Here is an 18,350-nt window from a genome sequence, read left to right on the forward strand (position 1 = left end):
CAGAATATTTTGGAAATATCAACCCTGTCTCGGGCACCTGGAGGGAGTCTCATAATCCTATCAGGCCACATGACCCAAGTTTTGGTTTGCAGAATAAACACGGCCCTGAAGTGGTGAGGCCCCGATCAAGGGCGGGCTCAGGGACGTTCCTCGGAAAGCCTCTGTGTCCACACACCCTCAAGAACCTGAGGGCAGAGGGTGCACCCTGATGGGAACAGTTGTCCTCCACCTCAAAGGCCCCATCATGTGGTCAGGAGGCAGCAAACCAGAGAACCCCAGCAAACCAGAGAACCCCAGCCTACCCTGGACACACAGTATCAGCCAACCCTTGACTGATATGACCAAATGACACACATATAAAATCTGGATTTCTAGCTTCTTACGACAAACAAAGGATCTGGCAACACTGGGCCCACATTCAGTGCCACAGGCCACAGGTGACTTGAGTGAGGAAGGCAGCCCCTCAAACTGCCTCCAGCTCACCCCTGCCCCTGCCAGCTTAGTCTCCTGACACTGAAACAGCCCGTCAGAGCTGTCACTTGGGTTCATGCGTGTTACCTGTCTGGCCCTGGAAAGGCTCTGGAGTTGGTGGCTCCAGCTCCAAGCCAACAGGAGTGTTTAGAAGCAGCCTGCCAGGGGCTGCATGGCCGAGGAGCCACCTCTCCCTGCAGAGGAAAGGGATCCTGCCCAGTGGCAGGCGGTGAGGGCAGAGATCCCTCTTGGAGGATGGCTCCAACATGGCCTCTGGGGGACCAGAGATGCTCAGCCACCAGCTGTGGCAGAGGCAGGCGGGAGGGCAGACAAGGCTGCCACTATGGCCAGAGGCGGCAGGGCACTGGCAGTTGAGGTTGTCTGTTTATTGGCGAGGAAACTCCTCGAGAGTTAATACAGTGTGATCTTTTCCCAGAGGTGTGTAGAGGGAAAGGGGCCTAGAGGCGTCCCAGAGATAGCTTATAGCAACAGTGCTTTGACCAAGAGCTGCTGGGCACATTTCCTGTAGAAAAGACGGTGGCCCCCATCACTCCTCCTCTCCTATAGCTATCCCAGAGGGGTGAGTGGCCATCAGGCCTTCGGTGGGAGGGAGTCAGGGAAAGAAGAGACAACAGGGGAGACAGACCAGTGATGACCACGAGCGGGAGCGAGCCTCTCCCCTGGACTGGGGTGGCGGAGGAAAGTCTAAATGAGGTGTCAGACTACCGACGTTAAGGAAACGAGATGAGCACGTGCTTCGAGCGTACCCTCTTCCTACCTGACAACCAGGGACCGGAACTGCAGCCTGGGGGCAGCACTGAGAGCAGCCAACAGGGCACCCACCTGCCCCTGCATGGCCATCACAGCCCTGGTCCTGGCAAGGGAGGCTCCCTGTGGAGTAAGGGGAGACGAGGGAAACTGCTCCTGGAACTGTGAGGGAGAGAGGGATGGATTTGCCCGTCAGGCCCATTCACGTCTGACAGTACAGGCCTCTCAGTCATAAACTCAAACTTAACTGGAGACGTCAGAAACAGAGCTCCTGAGTGAGGGAAACTGAGAGCCAGGGGCGCCTGCCCAGGACAGGAAGACAGAGACTCAGAGCCAGGGCTGGGGCAGGAAGAAGCCAGGGCGGCCCAGCGCCACTTCCTGGCCTGCCTGGAAGAGCAGGACCCTGGAGGTGGAGACCCAGGCCAGAGTTCATGGCAGGGGCTGGGCAGGGTAAGGGGGTGAATGTGCTCAGCAGGCACCCCTCCCTGTACCCTGGGACCCTATTTGCCCCTTGGGACTGCAGCATCTGCAGTCATCAGAATCAGGTTGGCCAGGGCCAAGTCACCGCTGCCTGGGGCTCGGAGAAGAAAGAAAAGACTCTTTGGCCCAGAGCAGTCAGAGGCCCCTGAGGAGGAAGAGGCCATCACCCCGAGGATCCCTCCCCTTAGTCATCTTCCTCCTGACTGATCTGAGGGGAGCAGCACGTCCCCTTCAAACAGAGCACAGCCCAGGAGCTGGTCCAGGAGGGGGCAGTCCCCAACTGGCTTCTCGTGCTGTTAGCTCTTGTCTCTGGGGGACTTGCTCTTGGCATCACGTTTGTTTCCTAGCAGTTTCAACATCTTCATGGTCTTGAACTTCCCCTTCTTCTTGCCCTCGGGTTCAGCCTCCCTCTGGAACTCTGCAGCACAGACAGGGGAGCACTTAAATAGAGAAGAGGAGTCCATCCAGGGCAGGCTAGAGCCAGTGACAGGCCTGGGCATGGCCAGCAGGGCTCAGCCAGCCCCACCACTTCCTGTGTGGAGCCTGGGAGGGACAAGCCACTCACCTTTCCCAGCCTCTGTCTCTTCATCTAGAGGATGGGGCCCATCCTCCCCCTCCCACCTCCAGTGTTTGGGGAAAGATCAGGATGGTCAGCACATGTAAGAGCTCTGCAGAATCCAGGAATTCTTTTTTCTCTGGAGACTGAGTCTCATACAGGCTGGAGTGCAATGACGCAATCTTGGCCCACTGCAACCTCCGCCTCCTGGGTTCAAGCGATTCTCCTGCCTCAGCCTCCCCAGTAGCTGGGACTACAGGAGCCCGCCACCACGCCTGGCTAATTTTTGTATTTTTAGTTGAGACGGGGTTTCACTGTGTTAGCCAGGATGGTCTCCATCTCCTGAGCTCGTGATCCCCCCTGCCTTAGCCTCCCAAAGTGCTGGGATTACAGGCATGAGCCACCGCACCCAGCCTAGAATCTGGGAATTCTGAAGCATGGCATTCATTTTTTTTTTTTTTTTTTTTTTTTTTTTTTTTTTTTTTTTTGAGACGGAGTCTCGCTGTGTCTCCCAGGCTGAAGTGCAGTGGCGTGATCTCGGCTCACTGCAAGCTCCGCCTCCCGGGTTCACGCCATTCTCCCGCCTCAGCCTCCCAAGTAGCTGAGACTACAGGCGCCCGCCACCACGCCCGGCTAGTTTTTTGTATTTTTAGTAGAGACGGGGTTTCACCATGTTAGCCAGGATAGTCTCGATCTCCTGACCTCGTGATCCACCCGCCTCGGTCTCCCAAAGTGCTGGGATTACAGGCTTGAGCCACCGCGCCCGGCCGGCATTCATTTATCTTTTTCTTTTTTTATCTTTTTCTTTTTTTTTTTGAGACGGAGTCTCGCCCTGTCGCCCAGGCTGGAGTGCAGTGGCCAGATTTCAGCTCACTGCAAGCTCTGCCTCCCGGGTTTATGCCATTCTCCTGCCTCAGCCTCCCGAGTAGCTGGGACTATAGGCACCCGCCACCTTGCCCAGCTAGTTTTTTTTTTTTTTTGTATTTTTTAGTAGAGACAGGGTTTCACCGTGTTAGCCAGGATGGTCTCGATCTCCTGACCTCATGATCCGCCCATCTCAGCCTCCCAAAGTGCTCGGATTACAAGCTTGAGCCACCGTGCCCAGCCTTTTTTTTTTTTTTTTTTTTTTGAGACAGAGTCTCTGTCGCCCAGGCTTGAGTGCAATGGTGCGGCCTCAGCTCACTGCAAACTCTGCCGCCTGGTTCAAGAAATTCTCCTGCCTCAGCCTCCCAAGTAGGTGGGACTACAGAAGTGTGCCACCACACCCAGCTAATTTTTGTGTTTTTAGTAGAGATGGGGTTTCACCATGTTGGGCCAGCCTGGTCTCAAACTTCTGACCTCAGGCGATGAGCCCGCCTCAGCCTCCTAAAGTGCTAGGATTACAGGCATGAGCCACTGTGCCCGGCCCCATTTATCTTTTTTTTTTTTTTTTTTTTTTCTGAGACGCAGTCTTGCTCTGTCACCCACACTGGAGTGCAGTGGCACGATCTCAGCTCACTGCAAGCTCCGCCTCCTGGGTTCACGCCATTCTCCTGCCTCAGCCTCCCGAGTAGCTGGGACTACAGAGGCCCGCCACCACGCCTGGCTAATTTCTTGTACTTTTAATAGAGATGGGGTTTCACTGTGTTAGCCAGGATGATCTCGATCTCCTGTCCAGTACTCTTTTAACTGTTCCAAGCACCACTTGGTCCCCAGGAAGCATTGCTGTTTGGGCCCACAGACTCCAACAAAACCAGCTGCAGATCTCAAGGGGGAATGCACAGCTGAGGACAAATCCACAGTCGTCTCTGTGGGCATCAGGGCATCCCACGGCTACCCTCCAAGCCTAAGCCACAGCCTTCCTGGCTGTAGGCTGGCCTCTCTTGCTACACACAGCCCTCTCCGCAAAACAGAGGCTGCGGAGTTTGTGCACAGCCATCCTGGTAGTGCCCACTCCAATCCTCCCTTCAACCAATCCCTCCCTTCCACCCCCAATGCTGAAGTTCAACTGGGCACCAGCCTCATCCCCAGCAAGGGCCTCACCTTTCTTCTTGATCATGGCTTCCAACATCTTGTCTTCCTCTTCCTCCCTGAAATAAGCAGCAGCAGTTAGGCTGGGCACGGTGGCTCACGCCTGTAATCCCAGCACTTTGGGAAGCCAAGGTGGATCATCTGAGGTCAGGAGTTCGAGATCAGCCTGGCCAACATGGTGAAACCCTGTCTCTACTAAAAATACAAAAAGTAGCTGGATGTAGTGGCTCATGCCTGTAATCCCAGCTACTCGAGAGGCAGAAGTAGGAGATTTGCTTGAACCTGGGAGGCAGAGGTTGTAGTGATCTAAGGTTATGCCATTGCACTCCAGCCTGGGCAATAAGAGCGAAACGCTGTCTCAAAAAAAAAAAAAAAAAAAAAAAATTAAAACAGCAGCAGCTGAGAGTCCCACAGGAGGAAGGAGCAGATGCCCTCTCTGTCCACACAGGGCTGAGCAAGGGTGTACTGGGATCGCTGGTAGGAGGGCAGGGCTGGCCTGGCCCGAGGTGTGGACTGTGTCTTTGGCTCTCCAGGGAGCTGCCCCACCCATGGGGCCATGGGCCTGATCTGCTCTGGCCCTGTCTCCCAGGAGCCCCCACCCCTGGCCATGTCACCTCTGCCGGTCCTCATCCAGGCAGTTGACGATAGCGTTGCGCTGCTCAATGAGGGTCACAAGCTCCTGCATCAGCACCTTCTCCCGGGCCCGGTCCTCCTCCGTCCAGTCCTTTTCTGCCAAGGGAGAAAATTTAGGGGGCATGAGTGTAGGAAAGCCCTCTTCCTCCCCAGGCTGCCAGGAGCCACTGCCTAAGTGCTGCAGGCCAGCCCCGTGCTAAATATCATGCTAGATACTAACAGCGCAGAAAGGAAGGGCCCCGATAGGTGGGGCTTACAAGTTCTTGGGAAAAGAAGGTTGTTGACAGAAGAGACCAAGGGCACCAGGCTGCCTACCAAAGAGTCTGCAAAAGGCCCCAGCAGGGCCAGCAGAGCACATGCTGCAAGAACAGGGCGGCACCAAGAGTCTCAAGCTTATGTTCATTCATCCATTCAACAAATGTTCACTAGGTGGCTTCTGGCGGGAGGCAAGATTCAGGAGGGACAGAGTGGGGCAGGGGACAGGAGACAACAGGGAACCCCAAGGCTCCTCCAGCAGGAGAAGCAACATGACCCAAGTGACATACTGGGACATTTATCCAAGGCTGTGGAGGAAGGTAGACTAGAGGGGATGCTGGGGGCAGGGAGCCCAGCAGAAGGCTCCCCTGAAGCCAGGCACACCTGCTGCCCCTCCAGCCTCCTCTCCTCTCAAGGCCCCAGCCAACCCACAGGACCACCCCGAGGGGCCCACCAGAGCCCTAGTATTTCCCCCTCCCCCAGCCTGCAGGCTCCAGGGATGAGTGCCTACACTTGGCCTTCCCTCCACAACATCTACTGCCACAGGCTTCCCTGCCTTCAAATAAATATCCTAGGCCGGGCCCGATGACTCATGCCTGTAATCCCAGCACTTTGGGAGGCCGAGGCAAGTGGATCACCGGAGGTCTGGAGCTCAAGACCAGCCTGGTCAAATGGTGAAACCTCATCCTACTAAAAATACAAAAATTAGCTAGGCGTGGTGGTACACATCTGAAATCCCAGATACTAGGGAGGCTGAGGCAGGAGAATTGCTTGAACCCAGGAGGTAGAGGTTGCAGTGAGCTCAGATCATGCCACTGCACTCCAGCCTGAGCAACAGAGCAAGACTCTGTCTCAAAAATAAATAAATAAATAAATAAATAAATAAATAAATATCCTTAGCCAGGTATGGTGGTGGGCGCCTGTAATCCCAGCTACTGGGGAGGCTGAGGCAGGAGAATCACTTGAACCCGGGAGGCGGAGGTTGCAGTGAGCTGAGTTCACGCCATTGCACTTCAGCCTGGGTGTCACAGTGACACTCCATCTCAAAAAAACTAATAGGCCAGGTGCAGTGGCTCACGCCTATAATCCCAGCACTTTGGGAGGCTGAGGCAGGCAGATCACGCGGTCAGGAGATCGAGACCATCGTGGCTAACACGATGAAACCCTGTCTCTACTAAAAATACAAAAAATTAGCCGGGCGTGGTGGCGGGCATCTGTAGTCCCAGCTACTCAGGAGGCTAAGGCAGGAGAATGGCGTGAACCCGGGAGGCGGAACTTGCAGCGAGCCAAGATCGCACCACTGCACTCCAGCCTGCGTGACAGAGACTCCAACTCAAATAATAATAATAACAATAATAAATAGGGCCAGGGCTGAGCACGGTGGATCACGCCTGTAATCCCAGCACTTTGGGAGGCTGAGGTGGGCGTATCACGAGGTCAGGAGATCGAGACCACCCTGGCTAACACGGTGAAACCCCGTGTCTACTAAAAATACAAAAACAGCCAGGTGGGGTGGCAGGCGCCTGTAGGCCCAGCTACTAGGGAGGCTGAGGCAGGAGAATGGCGTGAACCTGGGGAGGCGGAGCTTGCAGTGAGCCGAGATTGTGCCACTGCACTCCAACCTGGGTGACAGAGTGAGACTGCATCTCAGAAAAATAAATAAATAAATAATAAAAAATAAATAGGGCCGGGTGCAGTGGCTCGTGCCTGTAATCCCAGCACTTTGGGAGGTTGAGGCGGGTGGATCATGAGGTCAGGAGATCGAGACCATCCTGGCTAACATGATGAAACCCCATCTCTACTAAAAATACAAAAAATTAGCCAGGCGTGGTGGCGGGCGCCTGTAGTCCCAGTTACTTGGGAGGCTGAGGCAGGAGAATGGCATGAACCTGGGAGGCAGAGCTTGCAGTGAGCCAAGATCACACCACTGCACTCCAGCCTGGGTGACAGAGCGAGACTCCGTCTCAAAAAAAAAAATTAAAAAAAAATAAAATAATAATAATAAATAAATACCCCTCCAAAATAAATAAATAAATAAATAAATATCCTGAAGCCCCCTTGGCCACTGCCCCTCTCCCCCATGGCCTCACCTTGCCAAAATTGAGGAGCAGGTGGCCCAACCTGGTTCTGGAGACAGAGCAGGGCCTCCAAATCATCACCGAAGTTTGAATCTCACTTTGCCATTTCCCATATCTGGGGTCTGGGTACATTATGTCCCCAGTCTACGTGCGGGGAAACGGAGACTCGGGGACATGAAATCTCTGACCAGTGCCACGCAGTGAAAGTGGAGCTGGTACTTGAACCCAGCAGCCTGATGCCCCCAAGCAATGGCCCTCATGGTGTACTGGACTCGGGGCCTCATACACCAGCCTCACCCTTCCAAAAGCAACATCCGGGACAGGCTGACAAGCCCAGGACGCACAGCCACCACATGGGGGCTGGAGAAGCCCCAGTAAGCCCGGGGCCAGGCTAGCCAGGGAGGCAGAGGAGCCGTGCCCACTCTGGCCACAGGGCGCCGCTGTGGGATCCGAGTGGTGACCGCGCCCCAGCCTCCTGGAGAGTTGGGAGTGACTCACACAAGGCAGCAGAAGCCTGGGACATTCTGTGGCTTCCCCTGGGACGTTCCAGCCTCCCAAATTCCCCAGTCAGTAGACAGTTTCCCTGCCACCATCCCCACAGTCTGGAGGGGCTGTGTGTGCAGGGACAGCCCCAGATCAGAGATGTGGATGGAAGCCCAGCCCCGTCACCCACAGCCAAGTCCCTTGACCTCTCTGGCCCTCCACTTTCCATCTGTCAACATGGCACTTGCCCAGGGCTGGCACCATGCCTGAGCCATAAGAAAGTGGTCAAAAGCCTTGGCTCCCAACTCTGGGCTCTCCACAGTCCTGGGGTCTCTGCCTGCAGCTGCGGTTCACTGCATTCCACTGTCACATGGCGCGTGAGGAGCCCTCCTCACCAAACCCCAACTCAGCCACATGGTAACCGTCAGCCATCAGCCCCTCAGAGGGTACAGAGTCCATGTCCACGGTCTTCTGGTCCCAAGAATACCCAAGGAGGTGGGGACCTTCATTCCCGTTTTACACTTGAAGCCACTGAGGCTCAGTGAGGCTAAGAATCCTGCCCAAGGTCACATAGCAAGTTAGCAGCAGAAAAGGAACAGTCTGACCCATGTACACATCAGGCTGGGCTGGTCCTGGGCCTGATCTTCATTCACTGAGAGTCCGTCGTCCCTGGTATCACGGACGTCCACAACCCACACTGTCTGTGCGGTTCCCTCTCCAACGCAGCCCCGGCCAGCTTACTGCCTGTTACAGTCTCTCCCATCCTCGGGGGTGACCCAGACAGCTCTGCCCCGCACCTCCTCCTCTGGCCCTGTCCCTAGTCTGCCTGTGCATCTCACTGGGGTTCTGTCTGCCCGCTCCCCCACTCCTCCATATCACCAGGCCCCGGGGCAGGTGCCAGGGGAGTGCCAGTGGCTGCGCTCACCTGGCTTATTGAGGAGGCACCGGAGCTCATACTCGACATCAGCCTGGCGCTGCTCCAGGTTCTGCTGCTTGAAGCTAGAGGTGGGAATAAGGTGACTCTTAACAATTCTGCCCGAGCCCCGGCTGCCCTGCCCTGTGCTGTTACTGATGAGGGAAGAGGGTAAGGGTTCTCAGTTCTAAGCTCTATGGATTCCAGGGAGGGCTGCCCCGAGCGGATGACTCACACATAGATGAGCTCGGACTCTCGCCGCACCAGTAGGTGCTTCTCGTGGATGAGCTTGAACCAGTCCACCAGCATGTCATCCTCACGGCCCTCTGGAAGCCAGACACCCACTGAGGCCAGGGCTGGCCGCCATGCCTGGCTCAGTTCCCCAGGGAATAGAGGCTCCTGCCCCCAGCCCCACCCAGCAGGCCCTCCCAGCCACTCCCGCACCATTCAGGCCGCCACGCAGCTTCTCCTCCAGCAGCACCCCACGGTGCTCCAGGGCATCCAGCCGGCGCTCAATGGTGTCCATCTCTCCGTGGATGTCCTCCTCGGGGATGTACTGGTCAGCTTGGACCTGCCCAACAGCTCCTGGTCACCTGACGGCCAGCCGAGCCCTCCCCTGCCTGGTTGCTGCCAGGAGCCTTGCCCTCTTCTCTGGCCAGCATTGGCCACTGGTGGCTCCAGGGCCCGGGGCCTGCCCCCGACCCCAGCATGGTTAGAAGGCAGGGTCCCAGTGTAGGGAAGGGGCCAGTGTGGGGACAGCCACAACCCTGCATGCTACTGGTCCCAGCACCAACAGACACACCAGAAGGTGGCATGACTCCCTGCCCTTCAGAAACACCTCCTCTCTGCCACTCCAGAAAGGCTATCACAATGTCAGTGAGAGTGACCTTATTACAGAGATAAACTTGAGAACACTCTAATCAGCTTAAGTAGCAGCATATCAGGAGTGTTTGATACTTGAACTTGTTAGTAACAAATTAAAGGCACCACCTACTGCTTTTGGTGGTGAAGGGCGGATCTGCTCCAAATCTCTCCGGGCTGCAAGTTAGACCTTCAAGTTGGGCCACCCAAGAGCACTCTCTTGAGCATCTGAGGCCAGCTGCCCAGCCAGCCAGCCTCCCTAGAGTCCCAGGGGAAGCCTGCAGCTGCGGAGTGGGAGGTGCCAGCCCAGGCCAGCCTGGTCTCAGGGGGCTCCAAGCTGGTACCTTGCGTTTGATGAGTGGGAAGCCGTGTCCTGGGGCAGGTGGCCTCACAGGCTTAGAACCCTTGGTGGCCTTCTTTGTGACTGGGGACGCTGCAGGCGATGGCTTCCGGTTAAAAGGATTCTCCTTGCAGGAGGACTAAAGGCAAGGAGACATGACACAGGGTGAGTCTGGGAAGAGGGCACGTGAGACCCCAGCAGCCTGATATTTGGGAACATGGAAAGCAGGCCAGCGCTCCAGGGCCAGCAGGACACAGGCAAAGAGACGGTCTCCTCAAATTCCGTCTCTGATGCATGGAGTCATTCAATAAACTTTCTATTTCCAGGGCTCTTCTCGCCTGTTAGTTATTGCACTGGATACTTTTTACACTTTTTTGAGACAGTCTCACTCTGTCACCAGGCTGGTGTGCAGCTGTGGCATAACCACGGTTCCACTGCAGCCTCAGCCTCCTGGGGCTCCAGCGATCCTCCCAGCTCAGCCTCTCAAGAAGCTGGGACTACACCTCCCAGCTCAGCCTCTCAAGAAGCTGGGACTACAGGCTCGCACCACCATGCCTGGCTAATTTTTTGTTTTTTTTTTTTTTTTTGTAAAGACAGGTCTTGGCCGGGCGCGGTGGCTCAAGCCTGTAATCCCAGCACTTTGGGAGGCCGAGACGGGCAGATCACGAGGTCAGGAGATCGAGACCATCCTGGCTAACACCGTGAAACCCCGTCTCTACTAAAAAATACAAAAAAAACTAGCCGGGCGAGGTGGCGGGCGCCTGTAGTCCCAGCTACTCAGGAGGCTGAGGCAGGAGAATGGCGTAAACCTGGGAGGCGGAGCTTGCAGTGAGCTGAGATCCGGCCACTGCACTCCAACCTGGGCGACAGAGCGAGACTCCGTCTCAAAAAAAAAAAAAAAAAAAAGACAGGTCTCACTTTGTTGCCCAGGCTGGTCTCAAACTCCTGGGCTCAAGTGATCCTCCTGCCTGGGCCTTCCAAAGTGCTGGGATGACCACACCTGGCCTTTTTATACATTCGTGTTGAATTCTCCCGACCACCCTGCCAAGTGGGTATCACAATGCCCATTTCACAGCTGAGTAAACTCAAGTTCAGAGAGGGTTAGTCATTTGCTCACGGGCACACACTTCCCATGAGCCCCGGCTAGGATGAGAATCTGTCTGTTTCAGGGCCTGGGCAGCCATCTAGCATTGAGGGGTAGTGCTTAGAACCTTGCCCATGTGGTAGGCAGTGCCCTACTGTGCCCCAGTGGTGGGGGTGCCTGGCTGTGCTAGCCTCAGAGAAGGCAGGGGTTTCCCTAGAGGCACAGAATGGCATGGGGTTTAGGGCAAGACAGAGCTATGGTAGTTCATTCGGGCCTCATAACCACCCTCTCCCCAGTGGGGACTCTGAGGCTCAGAGAGGTGAAGTTCTTCGCCCAGGGTCACCCAGCCAGGAAGTGCCTGACCAGCAGATGGAGTAAGAGGGTACCTCCCTCCCTGCCAGAGAAAGATCTCATCCTCTGCTGCCCAGCCCAGTACCCACACACCCAGAGCCCAGGCTCTGCATTCCTCCGTGCCTCTGGGGAGACCCCTGCCCTCTCTGAGGCCAGCACAGCTGGGGCAGCCCCACCACCGGGACACGGCAAGGCCCTGCCCACCACATGGGCAATGTCACTATTTCCCAACCACTCTTCCCAGCTCATGGGAAACAGGCATCACTGTGAGCCCCTTACAGAGGCCTCACCTGAGACCTGGGACGCTCCAAGAAGCACTGACCCAGCTTTCCCTCGGCAGCTGCAGAGCAGGGGGAGGTCTGTGCCAGCCCAGGCAGAGAGGCTTTCGGGGTGGGGGCTGCTCTGGGGTTTCTGAAGCAGGGAGGGTGCCAGGGCCCAAGTCTGGGCACAGCAAGGAGCCAGGGCTTGGCTCCCACAGGGCAGCACCTACCCAATGACCCAGGGTGGCACCCGAAGGCGCCCACTGCCTCTGAAATTCTCTCCTAATCCTGGGGTGACAGTGGGACAGGGGTTCCCCACAAGGAGGTGTACTTGGGGTTCTGCCCCCTCCAACACACCCAGAGGGGCCGGCAGAGCCAAGCAGCCCAAAGCCCCTGAGCCCCTCAAAGGTTTTCAGCCTTTTCTCAGCCTCAAAACTTCAGATCAATCTTCACGCAGCCCAGGACACAAAACAGGAGAAACCGAAGCTGACCCACCCCCGTGCCCTCCACCACCAAGGAGCCAGGGAGCCTTCCGAGCACTCAGGACACTTAGTGCCAGGCAGCCCCTCACCATCTGTGGGAGCCCGAGGCCCAGAGGAGAATGGGGCCTGCTCAAGGACACACAGCAGATGGGAGGCAGAGCCGGAAGCAGTGCCCAAGAGGCTCTTGCCAGGGCCAGGGAAGGTTCAGTGGCGCCTGAGGCACATGGGCAGGGTCAGGCCACAATTTCAGCTGCCCCACAAAGGCCATCCTGCCACCCTCTACCTGGGGCCAGATGAGCCTTGGGAGCTCAGAGGCCTGAAAAGCATGGGGCCTTCCGGAGGGGCTGTGGCTGCAAGAGAGGCCCCTCATGAACTAGGTGCCCAGAGGAAAGTCCTGAGCCCAGGCAATCCCCAGGTTCTCAGTATGGGGCTGAGAAACAGGTGAGCCCACAGCACACAGCATATGTGGAACAGGAGCAGCCTGGACGGGTGCCTAGCCAGACCCTCCCCACGCCCATGTCACCCAAGAAAAGACAAAGCCCAGCAAGGGAGCAGAAGGACAGGAGAGGGCCACATCTGCTCTGCTCGGTAAACTCCCCCATGGCACACAGCGGAAGCATCCAGGAAAGCGGTGTGTCCTGGGTCCTTCTGCCTGTTGGGGGTTGACCCCCGGCCCACTACAAACTCCACACGCAGCAGCGTGCTCATTACAACCCCTCCCCCTGACCTGGCTGGGAGCGCCTTGGAGACAAGGGACCACAATGTCCACATGACCTGGGGAGCCCAGGCAGCCATGCACTTGGGAGGCATTCAGAAACCCCAGCTCCCCTGTTCCATGGCGGGGAGACCCAGGTCTCTGCAGAAGGGAGTCACCCCCTCCGCTCTGTGCCCTACCATGGGTCACCTTCCAAAATGACCATTATGCCTATCTCCCTGAGCAGATCGTGAGCCCCTGGAGGCCAAAGACAAGGTCTTTTTTTTTCTGAGACAGAGTCTCACTCTGTCACCCAGGCTGTGGGCCATCTCAGCTCACTGCAACCTCCACTTCCCAGGTTCAAGCAATTCTGCCTCAGCCTCCCGAGTAGCTGGGATTACAGGCGCCCACCACCACACCTGGCTAATTTTTGTATTTTTAGTAAAGATGAGGTTTCACCATGTTGGCCAGGCTGGTCTCAAACTCCTATTCTCAAGTGATCCGCCTGCCTCAGCCTCCTAAAGTGCTGGGATTATAGGTGTGAGCCACCGCGCCCGGCCAGTACAGGGTTTTAATACAACTCTGCCCAGGGTCTGGCATCAGTAGAGCCTGAGTGAATGGAAGAGTGGACAGACAATACGGGATGACTAGTAGCTGGTGAATGGAACCCAAATAGGCCAGTGCAGGCGATCGGAGGCAAACAGGGGCCCTGATACCTAAGACCTGGAAGGCTATGCGTGTGGACAGGTGGATAGATGGGTGGGAGCTCTGGCAGATGGATGGAAGGATGGACAGATGGGTTTGTGCCTCAGTGAACAGAGTGGGTAATGGGTAGATAGGCTGGCCAAAGCCACTCAGGAAATCAGAGGCCAGCAAAGATAGAAAAGGCCCTGAACAGCCGGGCGTGGTGGCTCACGCCTGTCATCCCAGCACTTTGGGAGGCCAAGGCGGGTGGATCATGAGGTCAGGAGATCGAGACCACCCTGGCTAACATGTTGAAACCCTATCTCTACTAAAAATACAAAAAAAAAAAAAAAAATTAGCCGGGCATGATGGCGGCACCTGTAGTCCCAGCTACTCGGGAGGCTGAGGCAGGAGAATGGCGTGAACCTGGGAGGTAGAGCTTGCAGTGAGCCAAGATCGCGCCACTGCACTCCAGCCTGGGCCACAGAGCAAGACTCCATCTCAAAAAAAAAAAAGAAAAGGCCCCGGACATTTCTGCCCTAAGACCAGACCCACATCCACTAGAGAGGATATCACTTTTAGTGAGGGTGAGCGGGTACTCACCTTTACCTGCAGCTGTGGGGACGAGCTTCCAGGGGAAGGCGCGGGGCTCCTGTCTCCAACCAACAAGAGAGGTGTTGGGGTGGCACCACTGCAGGGCTTGGCTGGCTGGGGACCTGGGCTGCCCCTGGTCCTGGGGGCAAGGCCAGGGCTGGCTTGTGGCGTTTGTTCCACTCTAGGCTCCACTAGCTCCCCAGAGGACGCCAGAGAGGAGTTGGTAGAGAGGCTGACAGGGTTTCCAGGGGTGCCAGGGGCATGGACAGCAGGCTCTGAGGAGCTCTTGGGCACAGCTGGCGGCTCCAGAAGCTCCCCACCTGCAGTCTGGCTGGAGCTCTCAGATGACAGGCTCTCCACACTGAGCGCTGGCGATGGTGTGGCTGAGGGCGGCTCCGAGTGCGAGAGGCGGGAGGCGTGGAGAGCTGTGCAGACGAGCACCAGGACACCTCACAAGGGGAGCACCACAGGGGCTTCCAGCCCCACCTCTCAGCTCCACTCTCAACAGAGCCGCAGGCAGCCCTGGAAACCCAAGCCCTCCACATCGAGACAGGGCCAAGGCCCAGGGAACAGCAAACGCCCAGCGGGATGGAAGTCGTGAGGTGCATCCAGCCACCGGAGTCCATCCTGCCCCGCCCACCTTGCATTCTGCCTGCTGCCTCCACTTCCCCACACTCCCCACGGCCCCCGTGAAGGCACCCACAGCAAAACCACCTTGGGAATGCCAGAGGAAGAGAGGCAGCCCCTCCTCTGCCCCTGATCTGCAGTGCGGAGGCAGGGAGGAGGAGCACACAGCCCTCGCTGTGTCCCAGAGCCACCAGCTCTGGGACAGGCACTGCCGGGCACCAATTTCTCCCCTTGTGGCTGACAGATATGATGCTTCCAAACACATTATCTGCATTTTCCAGATGAGGCAACAGGTTCAGAGAGGAGAGGACGCTCACCCCAGAAAGGGCTGGGATTGAATCCACTGTATCTGACTCTAGAGCTCACGCCCCTCTGCTGTCCCCTGAAGCTGTCCACCACCTCCACCTAGACAGGCCAGCCTCCGCTGGGCTCCCAGGGCTCCACTCGGACCCCCTGAGCACCTGCCTCTGCCAGCTCTGGCAGGCTCTTGCCCCACTGTGTGCGGGGGTCCCATGGGACTCTCAGAGGCGGCCAGACCCAGCCGTGGTGAAGGTGAGGACCAAAAACCCAGCTCAGGGTATCAGAAGACTGGGAGAAGGTGAGGGCCAAAAACTCCAGCGTGCCTGGGTGAGGGGATAAGCACTGGACAGAGAAGGCCCAGCAGCCTGGAGCTGAGTCACCATGTCACATGGAGGACTACAGACAGACTCAGGGACAGTCAGAGTCATTACACCTGATCACGCACGGCCAGGTGAGAGCCCAGGTCGCTCAGGAACTGCAGCGACAGTGACGGAGTTAGGATTCAAGCAAACCCCTCCTTTCCGTGAGCCCCTCGCTGCACTGAGCACACCAATGGACAGCACATTTAACGAGCACGACAGGGAGGGTGAAGAGATGGACTCAGGCCAGACTCCGTGGGTTCAAATCCTGCCTCTACAGCTTAAGCACTGAGAGGCTTTATGCAAACTACTTAGCCTCTCTGTGCCTCAGTCTCCTCACCTGCAAAGTGGAGGTGATGATACCTACTCACAGGTTTGCTCTAGGATTAAATGAGAGGTCACCCATGAAACACGCGGTGCCCAGCCTGGGAGGCTCTGCCTCACCACACCCCCACCCCAGGCCTGGGCCCCATCCCCGAGTTCCAACCGTCAGGAGAGCTCCAGGAAAGGCACTTACCCAGTGGGGATGCGCTGGGAGCGCGGGGGGCAGGGCGCTTCTTTGTCTTCGGGCTGCTGGTAGGGGTGATGCCGTACCAGGGGTGCAGGGACTTCGGTGTGGACTCCAGGTGGCCCAGGGCAGGGCTGGTGGCCAGGCTGGGTGCAGCCGGAGCCTCTTCCTCCTCGTTCTCCTCCTCTTCCTCAAAAGGGTTATAGGGTTTGGGCTCCAGGCTGGCCGCTGGGCTCGGCTGGGCCACCTCCTCGGTGCCTCCATTCTCCACCTGCCTGCTGTCCTGGCTTGGTGGCCCAGGGCTGCTGCTTGGGGGAAGTGGGGCTGGCTTCTTCTTTGGTTCCGCCTGCACCAGCGTGATCCATGGGGGGTCCTTCCTGGGGGCTGGTGTCCTGGAGGGAGGGGGGAGGCAGCAGAAACCATTAGCAGAGGCAAGGGGTCAGCTTCCTTCTCTCTCTCGACAGTTTTGAGGCCACTTCAAATGGGAATGAGAAACGGCCGTTTCCATTCTCCCACCCCCAGCACCATGGGGCCAGTCTGAAATGGACTGTTACAGTCACAGCCCTTGAGGCCCAGAGAATGTGAACCTTCAAGTCACAGAGCTGCTGTTAACCCAGCCCAGGAAAGGATCGACGAGGGACTCTGTCATCTACAACCCATGTAACCTGGAAAAGTCACCTGCTCGCCCTCTGTATTAGTCTCTCCTTCCGCTCAATGGGGACCTTAATAATCCTTGCCTCACAGGGTTGGTATAAGGATGCAGTGAGCTACGGAGTCCAGCACTGGGCAGGGCACCAGGGCACCTGCTGAGTGCCAGGGGCTCAGTAAACATTAACAACTGGCACAGCCATGGCCCACCTGGCTCCCTACAGAGCGACCACATAGGGGAAGCGTGGCCCCCAAATAACAGCTGAAGTAGATGTCGGCCACGTGAAGCAGGGTCCTGTGCTGCAAGACCTGAGGGACAGGTACTACAGCTGAGCTTTTCCAGGTCTTTCTATACTCTGCTGCTAAGCCTCAAATCAACTCTATAATCAAGGCTAGGCCTCCCACGTTACAGGCAAAGGAGCCTGGAGAGATGACGGGAACCAGAGGTGGCTGCCTGCACCGGGTACTGCCCACAGGACCAGGCACCTGGGGAGGGGGCCGGGCAGTGGCTGCAAGAATCCCAGGGTGAGCCTCAGGAGAGGGGGTGTGGGCCCAGCTCTCCTTCCCCTCCTGAGCCCCACGCTGCTCATCCACAGGAAGCCTCTCTCCCACCCGGCCCCAGAGTACCCCAATTCCCACCACCAGGGCCTCTGAAGCAGGAACGCCCCTCAGGGATCAACATACCCCTCAGATGGCTTCGGTGTCCCCCTCGGCTTCGGGACAGGTGGTTCGTGCAGTCTTCCTACATGGGAAATGATAGTGAGCCAGGCCTTCATGGGCAGCAGGAGGTGGGCACCCAGGGAGCCAGCCACAGTAGCTGCCTCCCCAGGAGCACCCCGCCTTCCTCCTACACCCTCGCACCTCCCCAGCCCAGCCCTTGGAAATTAGATAAGCACCCAGGTGGCTGAGAACAGTCAGGGGTCAAGGCCAGGCCACCTGAGATCCCATTTGCATTTCATTTGAGAAGACGCAACCCAAATCCCCTCAGACACCCCCCCAGTGTGGGCGGAAAACATCATCTCAGTTCAGCCCGGGAGCCACCTCCTCCTGGAAGTCCCGGACTCCTGAGCGTCCTCCACGAATCCCACAACAGCCCCTGCTCCCCTCCTCCAACTTCACAAGACTTCCACAATCCACTGAAACCCGTGCCTCTGTGCCTGTCTCCACCTCAACGCTGGGAGCGCCCTGAAGGCACAGATAGGCCTGAACAGTATTCTGTGTCCCCAGCGGCCAGCTCAGATCCAGCCTCCATGAGAGCTGAACAAACAGAATGTTCTGGTGCAAGTCGCAGGGTGACCCTGGGAGTCTCTCACCCCGTGGCCACCAATGCCTTCCCTAATGGAATGATAAGGGCTGCCCAGCAGCCTTATACAAGGAGTCTCAATCCTACAAGCTCACTGAAATCCGGGGAGGTCATCTGGGAGCATTTCACAATGTGGGGCTGGGGGAGAATGCACCCACAGAATGAGCCAGGGGTCTCCACTGCAGCTCACACTGGCTCCGGGGCCCACCTGACCCCTCTGCTCTCCCCCAAGCCCCTGAGGTCTCCCCTTCCAGACATGGGCAAGCATAGAGGCTGGGCTTGGAGGTCACCTGCGGTGTGCCTGTGGATGGGCCAGGACACACAGGAAGGATACCAGTGTGCAGAGTCCCAGAGACCTCGGGGACACACAGGCACACTTGGAGTGGCACTTACTACCCACCCTGAAACTAAAGCCCACAAAAACAGATGCAAAAGAGCGCATGCAGAGGAAGGCAGCATAGGGGTGGGGCCTGGGTCTGTTTCCTTTGCACCGTCCCAGCATGGAGAATAGAGCACAGCAGAGGCCGCAGGAACTCAGCATTTGTGGCAGGAATTAATAACCTCAGAAACAGGCCAGGCACGGTGGCTCACATCTATAATCCCAGCAC

General features: G+C 57.2%; 1 protein-coding gene and 1 long non-coding RNA gene across 4 annotated transcripts in view; one reads left to right on the plus strand and one right to left on the minus strand.

Moving 5' to 3' along the window:
* LOC144331685 (uncharacterized) overlaps positions 1-18,350 on the plus strand; it is a 107,084-nt gene that overhangs the window by 64,888 nt on the left and 23,846 nt on the right. The gene's annotated exons all lie outside the window — the stretch shown is intronic.
* Positions 843-18,350, minus strand: part of MICALL1 (MICAL like 1) — a 36,660-nt gene continuing 19,152 nt past the window's right edge. Inside the window, exons 7-16 of one of the 3 annotated variants that reach the window (XM_077949623.1) lie at positions 17,124-17,181; positions 15,801-16,183; positions 14,013-14,422; positions 9,853-9,987; positions 9,092-9,218; positions 8,883-8,973; positions 8,660-8,733; positions 4,900-5,014; positions 4,298-4,344; positions 843-2,137 (exon numbers count right to left, since the gene is read on the minus strand). In XM_077949623.1, the coding sequence (XP_077805749.1) occupies positions 2,016-2,137; positions 4,298-4,344; positions 4,900-5,014; positions 8,660-8,733; positions 8,883-8,973; positions 9,092-9,218; positions 9,853-9,987; positions 14,013-14,422; positions 15,801-16,183; positions 17,124-17,181 (1,562 nt within the window). In that variant the 3' untranslated portion in view covers positions 843-2,015. Of the gene's footprint in view, positions 2,138-4,270; positions 4,345-4,899; positions 5,015-8,659; positions 8,734-8,882; positions 8,974-9,091; positions 9,219-9,852; positions 9,988-14,006; positions 14,423-15,800; positions 16,184-17,123; positions 17,182-18,350 lie in introns of all 3 variants that reach the window. The other 2 variants (XM_015150298.3, XM_077949622.1) reach the window with 2 other exon arrangements.

This window comes from Macaca mulatta, chromosome 10 (assembly GCF_049350105.2).
Source record: "Macaca mulatta isolate MMU2019108-1 chromosome 10, T2T-MMU8v2.0, whole genome shotgun sequence".
NCBI lineage: Eukaryota > Metazoa > Chordata > Mammalia > Primates > Cercopithecidae > Macaca > Macaca mulatta.